General features: G+C 45.2%; 1 protein-coding gene across 2 annotated transcripts in view; it reads left to right on the top strand.

Moving 5' to 3' along the window:
* Positions 1-952: 952 nt before the first annotated feature.
* The window catches only part of LOC143153301 (zwei Ig domain protein zig-8), a 198731-nt gene continuing 184392 nt past the window's right edge, over positions 953-15291 (top strand). The window contains exons 1-2 of one of the 2 annotated variants that reach the window (XM_076324331.1): positions 953-1216; positions 10565-11512. In XM_076324331.1, the coding sequence (XP_076180446.1) occupies positions 11377-11512 (136 nt within the window). In that variant the 5' untranslated portion in view covers positions 953-1216; positions 10565-11376. Of the gene's footprint in view, positions 1217-10464; positions 11513-15291 lie in introns of both variants that reach the window. The other variant, XM_076324330.1, reaches the window with a different exon arrangement.

The following is a 15291-nucleotide window of genomic DNA, read 5'->3' as shown; positions in this document are numbered from 1 at the left end:
TCTAAACGAGTAAGAATCATTCCTGGATCTCAAGAAAATGAACCGATTACCATTTCACTGATCACACGCGCTGTGAACATTAACGTCGATATGGTCCGAAAATATTTCGTCCCACAGTACGGGATCACACTGTCACTGTACACCGTCACTTTCAATCGTTGCGTTCACCGTAAACTGATATTTCGATTCAAATGTTCTGGAAGTCGCGAAGTCGTGAAAAATTCTCAACGTGCGCGTACAAAATGCTCGTATCGCGAATCGTCCCACTCGTCGACACAGATTTTCTCGCGTTGCTCGATTCCAATTTCCTCTCGCGCGCCAAGGGCTTCCGCGAACTTCCTCCGAAAACCGATTCACCGATAGCGCGGCGAGAGAAGGGGTTCGAAACGCGCGTGCAAAAAAAAGAAAAAAGAGAGAAAAAGAGGAAAAAAAAAAGGCGGTCGAGCTCGGAGCGGCCTCGTCGAAAAATCAGAGATCGCTTTCACGACCGACACCGCCCGGCGCGCTTAATGTCCAATAAACGAGCGCGGATGATCAGCGAGAGAGTACGGCTTCTTCCGCACACAACCGCGAGCCAGACACTCCCACAGACGCGATCCTGTGGGATACGAGTCGCGTAGCGTGCCTCGAGTGGTTCGTCCCGCGTTGATTCACGCACCAGTGGTGTGGCACACGCACGTACGCACGTACGTACTCGCTCGTTCGCTCGTTCGCTCGTTCGCTCGTTCGCTCGCACGCAAGCACGCTCGCTCGCTCGCTCGCTCGCTCGCGCACCCAACCACACGCCACGGGTACGAGCGTTCGCCGCTTTGTCACGCGTGCGGTCGCCCTGTCTGCGTGCTCGTGGCTCGTCTCTCGTCTCTCACCTAAGTTTATTGTTAGAGGGTTCGGCCGGCCGCGGACGTGCCACCAGGATTTAGTGCGTCTTGCACGGCCATGCCGGTACCACGCGCGTCGGCACGCTTTTTATTCTCCTTTCGATCCGTTCGCGATCGATCCCTCGCGCGTCGTGTTCGCGACAACGCGCTCGCGAGGACCTAACCGCGTTTAGGTCGATTTTACCGAGAATTCGAAACGCACCGCGAACGTCCGACTGTATTCCTCCTCGGTAATATCGACGACAGTGACGTCAGGGAGAGACGGTTTTCTTGTTTTTCTGTGAATCTCCCGTGCTCTCCACTCCTCTCCCGGGGGATACGATGTCAATGGTGCGAAGGTAGAAGTGAAATCGCGAAGCTGTTTTTTTTCCTTTTCGTTCCGTATCGGTACGCGCGAGGAGATACGAATAAATCCGTGCCTCCTTTCGTTAAATTCCCCTTTTCCCGCGTTTTCGTTGTCCTTTATTTCGATCCGCTCGGTTCCCTCGATTCTCTATCCGCGACACCGGCGGCAGGAAGTTTTAATTCCATTTCCCTCGGTCCCGTCCCCCTCTCTTTCGTTGGCCGCAAAAAAGAAAAAAAGAAAAGAAAAAAAAGAGAGAGAAAGAGAGAGAGAGAGGGGAGGAAAAAGAAAAAGAAGAAAAGAATCGCGATGTCCGCAACGGATATCGCGCGAAAGGGACTTCCGTTCTGTCGGATGACGCTGGGGGGTGGCGGTGGTGGTAGCGGTGCTGCTGGTGCTTTCTACGGGACGTCGAATCGAGAATGAAAAACGTGAAATTAGGATTTCGAGGACACCGGAGTGCTCCGAACACGAAAAACCAATTGCAGAAGTGCACCAGCGAACGGGTGGGGGCGAGCGGATGGGTGTCGAGCTGCATAGAGGGATGACGATCTGTTTCTGGGGGCGTGAGGTGCGGGTCGAACCGATAGGGGTGTCAGGGGAACGTGGCGGAGGGGTGCGACCGCGCGGTGCAACAGTCGTCCTTTGAGCAAATGCGTTTGTGTCGAAATAAAATAGCGAGCCGTGAGTAAAAGTGAAATTTACACGTTCGAGCGAGCGTTTTTACGCGCCTGTAACCCCACCCCCTCGGTTCGCGCGCTCGTTTCAAACGCGGAAACAACGACGCGAAGTGCGAGTGGCTGCCGTCGATGATATTGTTCGTTTCGTCGTTGCATTTGTCGTGTAATTTCATCGGGCGCGATATTCGCGCGATTCGATCCGGAGATTCGTTTAACGAGCCAGCTTCTAGTTTCGCGAGACGTTGGATTCGATTCGAATGTCTTTGCAAAATCGGTGACGGTTATCGTGTCACCTTTTCTTTCAGTAATTTCTGTCACTACGCAATTACGATATTCTTAAGACGGGATTAGAAAAGAGAGATTCATTCTTGTTCGATGTTTGTTGGATTTCATGCACGTGTTGCGTCTATTCTCTCTTTATTCGCGTAACAAGGTCGACGACGATAATTCCAAGCGAATGTTCTATCGGAGGAACGAAAGGACGAATAATACCACGGAAGAGACAATTTTGCCCGGGACTGGAGACGCAGCGACGACTCGACGACTCGAGAAGCATCGCGACGTTATTATCCTGCGTTCGAATTTTCAAATAATTGGAGTACTCGTAACAAGAATGGAACTCGTACGTTGAATTGGATATACCCACCAGTTTTTTAACGTCTTTGTACCTCGAGTAGGGGGTAGTTCCGGTTTAGGTCGCTTTCGTGGTACGGGTCGCGAGATATCGAATATCGCGGCGACGGGATATTTATTCTGTTTATTTATGGGTTTAACGGGTAAGATACGTACCCGTTGTCGTACGGAAGATAAATAATAAATACGATCGTATAAGACTCTCGTAGGGCGATATAAATTCGAGGAGCTCGATGCAAACGCGACAACGAAAACAGTTTAGAAATTCCTAGGGATTATTCGCGTTAGTAAAAATTCCGTTAACGTTATCGAACCGATCGTAAAGAGCCTTACGAGGTTCTTGGCGTAAAATAGAAAATGTCTCAACGCCGTTATAAAAGTGTTCTGATATTGAACGAAAAACAGTTTCGGTCATTGCTTTAGAATCGAACGGTTGCTCGAAAAATCAAACTCCAGATAAGTAGTCGTGTAAGTAGTCGTCGAGTAGTCGTGGAAGAATAATCGCGTTCGAAAACCCGGTACAGGGTAACACGAGCGTGGGAAGCTGAAATTTTGACGAAGAGATCTACATCGAACTATTTCTAATCTCGAAGACATCGCCCGTCTCGGTGAACGAACAGATACCTAGACGTAGGGCCAACCTCCGTCGCTCGATATTAACCCTGTATTCAACAAGTTACCGCGTAACCGTAGGAACCGCGTTCCCGTGGCGTTATTTTTCACGGAAAGTACACGAACGGGAAGGGACACGCGACCCTTCAGATTTTTCGCGACTCTCTCGGTCTCGAGCGTTTCGTAGCGTTTCAACGCCGGCTCCCTCTTCTTCCTAGCCCGGTTTCCGCTCGCTAATACATCCTTAAATGCGGCCCTCGCCATCATCCAGCACTCGTTCTCACTCTCTTTCATCTTCAAGGCCCTAATTAACTTTGGTAATTATGTGTACGCTCGGACAGAAGGGCTTTGCGCTCGTTTCGCCCAAAGGTGGTAGCGGTAATGGTGGTGGGGTGTGAGAGGGAGGACGGAAGGTCAAAGGGGGACGAAACTGGAGGAACAACGATGCACGCGCGTGCAACCGGCACCGTGTCAAGCGTATCTCGCTATAAATAGCGCCGCGAGAGGAGATCTCGCGAGATTTGACAGCTCGTGACGAGCAACCGCTCGAATGGATGCCATTTCGCGAAAACGAGGGGGAGATGGGGGTAGGGGGGGTCCTCGCTTGTTCCTCGAGGGTCTTTTTCAACGTGCTTCCCGCGGAACGACGTTTATTCTAATATCAAAGGGTTTTTCCCGCGTGCGTGCACGGGAGTACAGAACCGCGCGTGTTTTTCCCGCTGGTACGCTCGCGTGGTGATGCACACCGCTTCTAAGTGGCCCGTGTAGTTCTCGGTTTTAAGCGCGGCGTTAGCCCGCGACGATAAACGCGGATGCGTGCTGCACCCACCGATCTTTTATCATCTTTCCTCCGGTTTTATTACGCGGCGCTATAACGTAGCTGTGAAAATGAAAAGCGCGCGGCGGCCAATGGCGAACGACCGACGACGATTCCCGCGTTATGTCCGAATATCGACACGATGTTCGACTCGAGCTACGAATTTATAATACGGGATATATCGGGCGCTGGTTGTCCTCGTTATCGTTCGAAATCGCTTGGGAAAGTTTCGGGTGAAAACGACGGAATAAAGTATGGGGAATAATGGAATTGTTGAACACGAGAGAAAAGTAAATTGAACGTTTGTTTAAATTGTGGAAGGGAATAGAGTCATGCGGTGAGGCATGGTCATGATCGACTGACTAGACCGTAACCAACCGAAAAATATCCAAGTTAAGGATTCCGTTACGAATTACTACTATGACTATTTGTGTGCACAACAACAAGGCTCGCTATCGATGCTTGTGTATTAACTTGAGGTATACGTATTAACTAAGGCTTAAGTATTAACTTAAGGTATACGTATTAACTGAAGTTTAGGTATTTCTTAAGGTATACGTATTAACTAAGCCTTACGTATTTCTTAAGGTACACGAAAAACACTTTAGGTATTCGTAGTAGAATCCGTAACGCGAGTCATTAGTTAGGTGCACACGTACTCAACTAAATTGCAAACTTTTCAAATTTACAACGATGCCTCGTAAAATCTCCCTGACCTCGTATCACGAATTACAGATCACCCTGTATATATTCGTGAAAATTTGGCTGCATCCGAACGCAGGAATCAAAAGTGTATTTATAAGTACCTCGACGTTTCGAAGAATAGAACCGCTTGGAACTATTATTCCGATCCTGAGAGTTGGAAACGTATTATTCGGTACCTTGTTCCGACGAAAGTAGCTCACGATTATCGTTCCAATACGGGCACTTCTGTTTCGTTGGAAGACATACTTCTCAAGGTAGGAAATGTCGCTAATAAAAATCCTAGTGTATCGAAATATAAAATATCGAATATTGTTTCTCGGTAACGGGGAATATTAAAACGATTTTACAATTTCGCTGGTTCTCCGTTTATCGCGATTCAACGAATCTACGTTCCGTTAGACGAATAAAATTGTCTTTTAACGCAATTCGTGCAATTCGAAGGGAATATAAAAATGCTCCGCACGGTTCTCTTGAAAGTTTCGAAACTGTTTGTCGAAGGTTCTATTCTACTGGAAAGTACCGTTCTCGTGCTACGAAGCACTCGTAGAATTGGAACTCGTGTCCTTTAATTTCTATCCGTAAGTTTCTTTCGTTTCTCGAAACGTTCGCGTACGGTTTTATTTGCAATATTCTTAATTTCCGGATAGTGACCTAGTTTCGATAACCGAGTAAATTTGGCTGGAAATTTTTTTCGACATTTTCAACAATTTCAAACGGAGAAAGATATTTCTCGGACGTTCGCGAAAATACGCGCTGGTACGAGGTCGAGGTTAAAGCCACGGGGTTTTAACCACGGTGGAAACAGGGGTATTAAAATTTAGCGATACGAACTTCTCGTTGAAACATTAGTCTCTAGTTCGAATTTTTTCTCGGTCCCCTGACGAGAACAAGAAGGTGCCGTGTAAGCGTTTCAATTTTAATTCGGCAACTCCTGAAAATTTTGTTATTCCCATCGTGGTCGTAGCTTGCGCGTCATACGTTCGCGCGAGAATACGCGACGTCTACGAACCTCGCAAGTCCCCCTCGCAAATACACACACACACACACACACACACACACATACACACACAACGGTGCGATTTACGTGTTCCTCGGCTTTATGTCCCGGCAGTGCACCTGTGCAACGCGTAACTCCCACACCATCTCTTTCCGTCTTCGGATATCTTCAACCACGGGGTCGTACATTTAAAACACAACTCTAAATTTCGAAGCAGAAACTGTTGGACATTTTTTTCTCGAAACTGCGTTTAAGGTACGTCCTTCTCGGCGAGGCAACGAATCCTTAAACGCATTTACGGTTGTAATTATTTTACAATATTTGTGTTTCTTCCTCCACATTATCGCGAAATCTGTAATATCGATTCAACAGGTTCGTTAGGTTCTGTTTAAGTTGTTCGTCGCGAATAATTCATCGAACTGTTATATTTCGCGATAAAAGGAACGTCGAAGGAAGGGATCGTTCAATAAGGGACTCCTTTCGTCGATGCTAATTCTTTTTACACGTTCGTGAATCTTCCGTAATTAAAATCGTCCGAGATTTTTTTAAATCAACGCGCGACTTTATACTCGTATCGCATTTGTCGCGGTAGCAGTTCAATGTCCTCGAAATAACCATCGATTGAAATTCGTTCACTTTTATCTTGAAATATTGTCCCCTAACACCGTGATATCGTAACGGGGTTACGATAAATAGAACAACTTGTACGCGAAACACATATTGGGATTATCGCTACGTACGTTCGGATCGAGTTCAATATTCCTTGTCTAGATAGCAACGATCCAAGTGTCGATGGTTATGCCCCGATACGTTCGATAATCGTTGAAAAGCTTTTAGAGAACTCGAGCATCGAAAAACAATTACGGACCAATTTTGACGATAAATTGAATACAACGGTGGTAAACGAAAGTTTCAACGGACTAATCAATGAGTTAAATGCGTTCAGATTGGATCACGACAGTTGCACCTCGGCTATACGTTTCCACAAAGTTCAATAAAGCTCGAGCGAGAAGAATAAATTTCGCAATTATTCACCGTTAATCAGTTTCATTTTTATTAAAACACTTTCGAGTGTACGGCTACGTAATAATACAAGGCGTTCGTTCGTAATAATAGAAGAATGCAAAGATAATGAATTTTTCCTTTCCGAAGGCCACGAGAGACGCATGGTAGTTTTAATAAAGACGAGGTCCGGTAAAATTAATTACCATAAAAACGATCTACTTCGCTGTGTTTTGTACGTAGGTCAAAACTTTATCTACGTACAAAACGGACAATTCTATCCCTGTCGAACTTCCTTTTAAAATTACTTGATTATTAACGGTGCTTTCGCAACGGTGTCCGTTGAGAATTATCGAAATGGAAAACAAATTATATTCGTAAATTAATTCTCTCCCTTATAATTTCAAAAATACCCGCGTGTACGTGTGATATTGGTCGAAATAGGAATACCGGTTCACCGTCGGTAGTTTCAATGTTAAAACGCAGAACGGGAAAGGTCGATGACCTTTTCCCATCTATCGGTCAACTTTCATATTCCATTTCGATGGAATAGAATAGTAGCTCTTTAAGCTACATAGAAAGAAGTTTCTATAAACGCATCGTCGAGATGCGATTCAAGTGTTCATTTAAAGTACAATAAGAGACGACGTTACTCATGAGTTGACCTAATACCTTGCAGGATTAATTTACAACTGGTTAGCTCGCGCAAGAATCGGTATTGGTCACGAAACCGACCCTTCTGGTTTTAAAAGATTGGAACTCCTTCCCCTGATGTTCCTTTTGGCGTTTAGCCGGTGTTCAAACTGTCACGGTGTACTGTTACGGATGACAGTTTGAAATAAATATAAGGACGTAAACTGCCAGGAAGAACCGCGTTCCGAGAGTAAATCGAATTTCACTCGTACAGTTTAGTTCTCGGTTTCGACTTAAGAGCCACGATTATTTATTCAAGCTCGAATTCGCGTTAAGTTTTTTCCTAACGAACGTTTCCTTATTCGTAGAAAATCTAACGAAGAATTGCGATCCCACGGTGACAAACGCGAATACTCCGTTTCGAAACTCGAAATGTTCCGCGGGAATTTTTGCGGTTCGACTCGCTCGTCGTTCGATAAAAGTGCTGGCCAGCTTTTTCCAAAATATGGCTACAAATCTTCCACGGTCGGGTGTTCTTTCGGTAACAAGCCGCGTTACAGGCACCGCTGATACTACGCGAGCAACGGCGCGTCAAACTCTCTGACCCATTTTCTGCCAGAAATAATATTTTCAAGTCGTTCCGAAAAGCAGTTTACCGATTTACCAACTCTCGGCTTGGTTCGATCTTTATCGGTTTCGGGCGCGTTCCCCGGTAAAAACAAGACGAAAAAAACGCGACAGCCGGAGACAAACGGTGAAATTAAACGAAATCGAGGGAAAGTTTCGCTCGTTGAAATTTCCCGGCATCCTGTTTCTTCCGCGCGGGGACTGTTTTCCCATAATGGTCGCGCGCCATTGGATCCAGGAATGCGGGGAGCAATGTTTGTCGCGAAACGAAGTCATTGCGGGCTCGTAACGGCATATGTCGTAAGACGTTGATGGTCGATACTCGGCGAACGTTGTTAAGCGAATTAAATATCTACGGATGGAATGTATTTCTTTTCTTGTGTCGAGCAATTCAAACCTCGGTTGAGCTTTATCTCAGCTTACGAATATTGAGTAAACACAAAGTGTTCTATTGTATCAATGTAAATTACAATTACGATTTTATACCTACATATTTCTGTAAAATGTACTTAAACGGTATATCGTAAGCAACGAAAAAGGAAAGCGGATGGAACTCGAAAAATTGACGGAAAAATAATATCGAAAATTGCAATCGATCAAATTCAAACCACAATGGATCTCTATTTCCGAATTGGGCTCGAAATGTGTATAAACTAAACTCGACCACTACATTCCACTATATTTCTACATTCGTGTAATATCGTATCGTCACGCGTCCAATTTCCACTCTCGCGCTTTAACGTTTCGACTATCGTCCGTCTTGCAACGTTATCGGGCAGATAATAATAATAACGTTTCCTCGGTACTTAAAACGAGTAGTTAAACGCGTCGCGACGAATTTGGTACGTCTTCGTCTTCTTGGTGTCTCGCCAACGTCAAGGTGGTTCTAAAAATTAATTAACAAGGCGATGTAATTACCTACTTGGATCCGCTTTAATTCGAATTCGTCCGAGTTGATCTCTCGACTGTGTCGCGCTTCGTCGGCCATGGCGGCGATTCTGTCTCGTAACGAATTTGCAAGGATTCGAGCGCAAGCGAACAAATTAATTTACGGGTCGCAGTTCGAAGGTCTCCGTTCGTGACGATCGGTTATTTAAATTTTTCCCATTTTTGGCAAGATCTTCGTCGTTCCTCCGACATTCACATTACAAGGGGCTAACTATTTAATTAAATAATCGATACTCTTACGCGTCTTGTGATTTAATTTCGTAGCGAGTCGAGATCAAAGACACTTGTTCGTTCTCGTCGGGATATGGGATTCTCGGTGGATCGATGTGTTAAATGAACACTCTCGCGGGGAAAGGAAATCGAGATCACTTTATTTTTTACTCGATCTATTTAAGATCGTTGTTAAATATTCCTGGTTCGAACGACGAGCACGTCACGTGATTAGAGTTTCGCTCTTTTGTTCGTTGATACATTTAGAACTGGAAACTCGTAGCAGCCGGTCGCGTTAAACGAATCATCCTATTTGCTATACGTGGAATATAAATCGAGTTTACTCCGGTATTTTCGAATCACCGTTAAATATTCCTAGACCGTGTAACGAGGAATGACAGATCCTGACCAAAGTTCTGCTCGTTCGTTTCATGACCTGTTGGAGATGCGAAACTTTTAATAAATCACCACGATAAATTAAATATCCACGCGGCGGAGTATACACTCCGATTAGTTACTTTCTTACTTAACCGATTCGAATGCTTTTACGTCGTGGTTAAATCGATCTATATAATTCTTCCTGTCACGAAGGAACAATTATTCGAATTTATCTAACGAAGACGTCAAAAAGAATATTTCCGATTTACGATCAAAGTTTCGTTCTTTGTAAAAACGTTTTTCAACCTCCTAGAAATTGGGAACTTTTATTAGTTGGTTACGACAAATAAGACACTAGAATAAACTCTCGAGCACCTTCGAGCCTGTTGCGTTCGTTCTTTTCAATTCGACCTTCTAGTTCCCGTGTTTAGTCGTTTATAAATGAAACCAGAGCACCCTGCACGTTGAGATTACACACAACGTTAACAAAAGTAGGGCGAACAGGTGTAGAAAGAGATTCGAGTATATAGCAAAGAAAACACCAAGCTTGTAGGTTTTATGTAGAGACAACGACAAACACAGTGTCAAGGTCATTTCGATAGAGATTACAGCACAACTCGTGGCTACGATTCAAAGAGATCTCCGTGTCGTTCCTACTCGAGAGATCCTTTTTCTGTATTCTGTCTTCGAACGCAACGTAAATACGTGTCACGATTCCATTCTACAAGAACGAAGATTCACCGAAGCCGAAAAGTAAACATTTTCGAACCCGTGACTTTTACGGGATTCGGTTTGCTACGACGAATCGTTCAAGCAAAAACCGCTGCCTCGTTAAATTCCCGCATTATTATCGTTCAATTTCCACGACAGACATTTAGTTTCAATTAAACGGGCAATGTTTGTCGCGAATGAAATTCAAACATTCCACGGGCCGTTTCGCGATGTAATATTTTATTTTAATTAAAACATCCTGCTGACCGAGTTCCCCTCTCGAACCGAAGAAAAGAAAACAAGCCTCGTTTCGAGCGTCGAAATTCACCCCTGGAGAACGCGAACCAGTCCTCGTACCGATTTTCTCCGAACCGATTCACGATTTTTCAGAACCGTTCGCTGGTTCCTCGCAACGAGCTCCTCCGTCTCGTCGCCATTACGCGATGTGTCGCGATAACCGCGAGCGTAACGGCGCCGGGTTATTAAGAGATAAAAATGCAGTTAAGAACTATTACAACGGGATCAGACGCGCTGTTTCTCTCGGAGGAAAATCGCCGTTACCGGCGATGGAAGCTGTGCAAGATTTCCAAGATTCCTCCTCTGTACAACGTGTCACCGATGACCAGTTCCTTAGGTAAACGAGGTCTCGTCGCGCAGCCTTTAGCGTGATCGGTTGCGAGAACGTGACGCGTCTAATACGCCGGATATATACGCCTCTCTTATCCACGAAATCGTCGTCGCGGTTATCTTCTATCCCTGTTGTCCGAAAAACGAGAACCAGTACGACTACCCTTAAATAAACCCTGACCGACGGAGTGAGAAGCTTGACCAAGCGTGCCGGAACTATCGAGTGTAGTGTTCTTCGGTGAGATTTCCGTGTGTCGCGCGACGAACCGACCAGAAGAACCACCACGAGTATCGCGAGCGGTGCCACGCTTGCGTTCGAAAGTTTGGTCGCGTCGAGGTCGTTGCGAAGTCCCAAAACGCGTTACGTGCGAACAGGTTACCGACGAAGGCAGAAAGGAAGGAAGGAAGGAAGGAAGGAAGGGAGAAAGGAAGGAAGGAAGGAAGGAAGGAAGGAAGCCGCACGAAGAGGGTGTTATTAAAGTTTCTCACCTCGTCCCCTTTCTTTACACCGCCCCCTGATTCGAAGGTGTAACGTTTCGCGTTTTACGTGCCCGGTGCGAAAACTATGAGGCACGATGAGGAGGCCAAGAATCGGTGGCCTGCCGAGCGAGAGAATGCTGGATTGCTGCCAGGAGACTCGTCACGGTTGGACAGTGTTGCTGCTGGTGTACTTGGCCGTCTGCGCCTCCCTGCCCGTCACGATCTTCTCCGGTTGGTATTCATTTTCATCGTTTCTTCCTCGTTCTCTTATTTTTTCGCCCCCGACGTTCCGTTCGCCCGTCTCCACTTTCGCGAAACGTCGTTCACCGTTTTCGGAAGCCAACCGCAAACGATTACGCGAACTACGGAGGCGAGCGTGAAATTTCAGACCCGTGGATTCCGATCGAGGAACTCATCGGTCGGTTCGGGTGCACACGGTTCGCTGTTGCACCTCGACGGGGATGGTTCTCTTCTCTTCTCGTCACCAACGGCTTCAAATTAAATAGTAAAAGAAGATTGGCAAACGATAGTCACCATGTTCCTAAACATACTTCTAGAATACTAGAACAGTATTCCTCGATTTACGTTTTTGATAATATCAACGCAGATCGTGCGTTACCTTGAATTGCGATATATGGACGTCCATTAGTCGCTTCGGATTCGTCGGTTTCAACGTTGAAACAATGCGAACTTTGCAATGTTTTTCCGCGGTTTCACGGGTGAAATTTAAAAACGAGACATTCACCGTTTCTCTTCCTAATATCGGGTTTCTTTTTTTTTCGTACGAATGATTGTTTGCACAGGTACACATTGAATCGAAACGCTAACGAGATAGAAGTGAATCCAACGATTCTTTTCGTCGACGAGGAGAAAAAGAGAGAGAGAGAGAGGGGAGAGACATTCGGTTCTTCGACGTAAAAATCGTGGAAAGTTCTCTGCATTCTCGATATGAACTCTGACGGTTCCACCTGAGAAATGAACCGTCATGAATCACGACACGCTCATCAAGCCTGCTGTGGTCTCAATTTTGCCGAACTTTTCCAACAAATCGTCGCGCGCCGGCCAACCGACGCCGACGTCTCGAAAGAATTCTTTTAAAAAGCCCCCCTTCCTCCTCTGTCGTGAGAGACGGCGTCAATTTTAGAACGACAAAGACATTTTTTCCCCCCTGTGAAATGGAAGCTGCTCGCGTAACGAAAACAAAGCGTCGATTATCGTAGATATTTAAGGCGTCGTCGATTCTCGGTTAAAATAATGGTAAAAGTTTCTTGGGCGTTTAATTCGAAACGTTGAAATGTCTCGTCGAGTGATTTCGGATTCTTTACGTTTCTACGTTGTCGTTATAAATTTGGATACCTTGTGTGTAATTTCGGAATAGAGTTGTATCTGTTCATCGAATGAAACTCCATGCTCTTTTCAATGCATTACTAGAATGCAGCTGTTTATTCTATGGAAAAAAACCGGGAAATTTTCCGAGATAATTTCCCGTTAGACTCTCAATTTAACGGATACTTTTATTGGAATTTTGTAAATTAATATTCGTACACGAGTATCGGAAATATTGCGAAACATCGAATATTGGAAACTGATTTCTTCGTGGAAACATAATAAAGAATGTAGAATCGTACAAGTAAAGCTTGCACGGTTTACGAACTCGATATATCTCCGAGATCGGTGATTCTATGGAAGAATACGTTGATATTCTTTTTTTTAAGGGAACAGGAAACTGTGTAAAATATCGCACCAAAAAAGTGAAAGGTTTTCGTTTAAAAAAAAAAAAAAGAGCAAGTGTAACTCTATCGTACAATTGCAGGCATGCGCCTAAATCCGCAACAGTGACATAAATTGAAAGCATCGAAAACTGCACAACTCATCCGTACATAGTTTTTCATATCGCGTGCTGCTTGGACAGCGCAGCTCGTTGCAGTTCTCAAACGATTGAATACGGTTTAAAATAATTGTAGTTTTTACTCGTTCGGAGTAGTATTTTAACAATTTTAACGCGTTCCTTTTCCGAGTGTTTGCGTGTAAAAAATAACACGCAAACAAAGTACCAATCCTTCGCTCGTTCTCTATTTCACTTCACGGTTTCGACGACGACGAATTTCTGTAAAAAGGACGATTCTTTTTCTAAGAAAAAAAAAAAAAAGAAAAGAGAAGGTGCAATTGCATCTTGCATCGCTCAGAAATTCGTCGTTCCTCCGAAATTAAAACCGATACTCGAAAATTTCCACGCACCCGACCAATATCGTGACCTGTAGAAAACGATCATGGCTCGTACGTAATTTCGATCGTTCGGCATTCCATCGATTAATTCGAACGAGGGATCGACGGTACGTTTTTCATATTTTTTTTTCTTTCTCGCTGGATCGATTTTCCCACGGTGCCAGCAATCCGCGTCCCAGTCATCGAAATTCCCGTTCGCTGTCAATTAACTGTGTTTCGCGTTCCAATCTGACGCTCGATAATTAATGTAGAGAATTTTAATCAACATCGCGCCCGATCCGTTGAATTCGATTGAACGTGGACGCACGTTAACGAGCCGCTGGACCGTCGGGTGGTTGGAAAACTCGTTGTCCGAACGCGACGATCGGTTTGTCGTCGAATCGAAATACTCGAACCGAACGACTCGGATCCATTTTCGAGGCACGCGGAAACAATACGCGAGGGTTCCTTTCCCTTAAAAATAAATCGCGGGAACAAACTTTCGAGTTCGACGAGACACTCGCGCGAGTCCCCGGCACGTTTCAACGAACGGTTTCGAAGAACAAACAATGCGCGTACGCGATAGTTTAAACCACGTTGGACGTTCGCGATGCAAATTGCGAGCCGTATTAACAATTACCTCGTAATTGTTCGCGACAACCAGGACGAAGGATTTGCGAAGCAGAATTACATTTCTGCCGCTATATTCCATTACACGAACGTCACTCCGTTGCCCCGACACTCCATCGTGGATCCTCGCCATTGTAACCCCGCTCGCTTTGTTGCAATTTTGACGATTTAGTCGTGCGGTCGACCGTGAAATTGAATTTTTGCTTAAAAAGGCGACGCGCCCGCTCCCCCGCCCACCCGCCGCGCTTTGTTCCTTGAGAAATTGTCCCTGTCCAACGCGACGGTGTCGTTTCGTCGACGTTTCGAATTGTTCGAAAATTAAACAACAACCCTGGTGTTGTACGGTCGACTTCGCGTCCATTATCGGCGAACGAAATTCCTCCTGTTCGGTGTTTCGAGAGCGAGGCGGAAAAGTTTAGAAAAGTTAGTAACCCGATTGATAAAAGTAAACGAATTATACGCTTGTCGACGAACGATGGACTCGAGCGAACTGGTCGTGCTGCGTCGAAATTTCAAAATTTACTCCATCGTTTCGATTTGCTTCTGGGTGTGACATCCTGTTCTATATACGACGGTACAGTATTGTAATACACACGACAAATTTTGTCATCGATCTTGTTTCAATTTCAGCCCGATTTGTTCAACTGAGTATGTTAGAACTCGACGAAACAGGAATAATTGCACGATAAACTCGACCGAATGTACTCGAATTATTAATTCTAGAAAATTCAGTTTAGAAAATTTAAACGTGCACAGGGTCGATCGAGACGTCCCACGGGACTTCTTCTAGGGTTAACCGGTCGAATCATCTACCAAAAAAATTTCCCTCGAAAGAAATCGAGCTCCGTTCCAGTTTCACCCCGATCGTCGAAGGTCGAATTATTTCAAGGATCGCGACCCCTCGAATTTACCCCCGTTTTATTCTGTAAAAAGAAGCAAAGTGTATCCACGAGTGACACGCTCCAGGGACGAATTTATTTTCGAAATAAGACCGCCTGTCCGTCTTCGTTTCCATGTTTTTTCGAGGAAACACTCGCTTTATGACACGCACGTGCTGCCATAAAAGTCCGCACACGCTCGTCTCCCCGCACACCGACACGTTCCTACGGCTTCAGCAATTCCAAATGTGCCAGGCTGCATAAGTACTTCCGTTAAATCTGTGTCAGAGAGAACAC

This window comes from Ptiloglossa arizonensis, chromosome 12 (assembly GCF_051014685.1).
Source record: "Ptiloglossa arizonensis isolate GNS036 chromosome 12, iyPtiAriz1_principal, whole genome shotgun sequence".
In the NCBI taxonomy this organism is placed as follows: Eukaryota; Metazoa; Arthropoda; class Insecta; order Hymenoptera; family Colletidae; genus Ptiloglossa; species Ptiloglossa arizonensis.
Note: the sequence above shows the minus strand (reverse complement) of the source record. Positions and strands in the feature narration are given on the sequence as shown.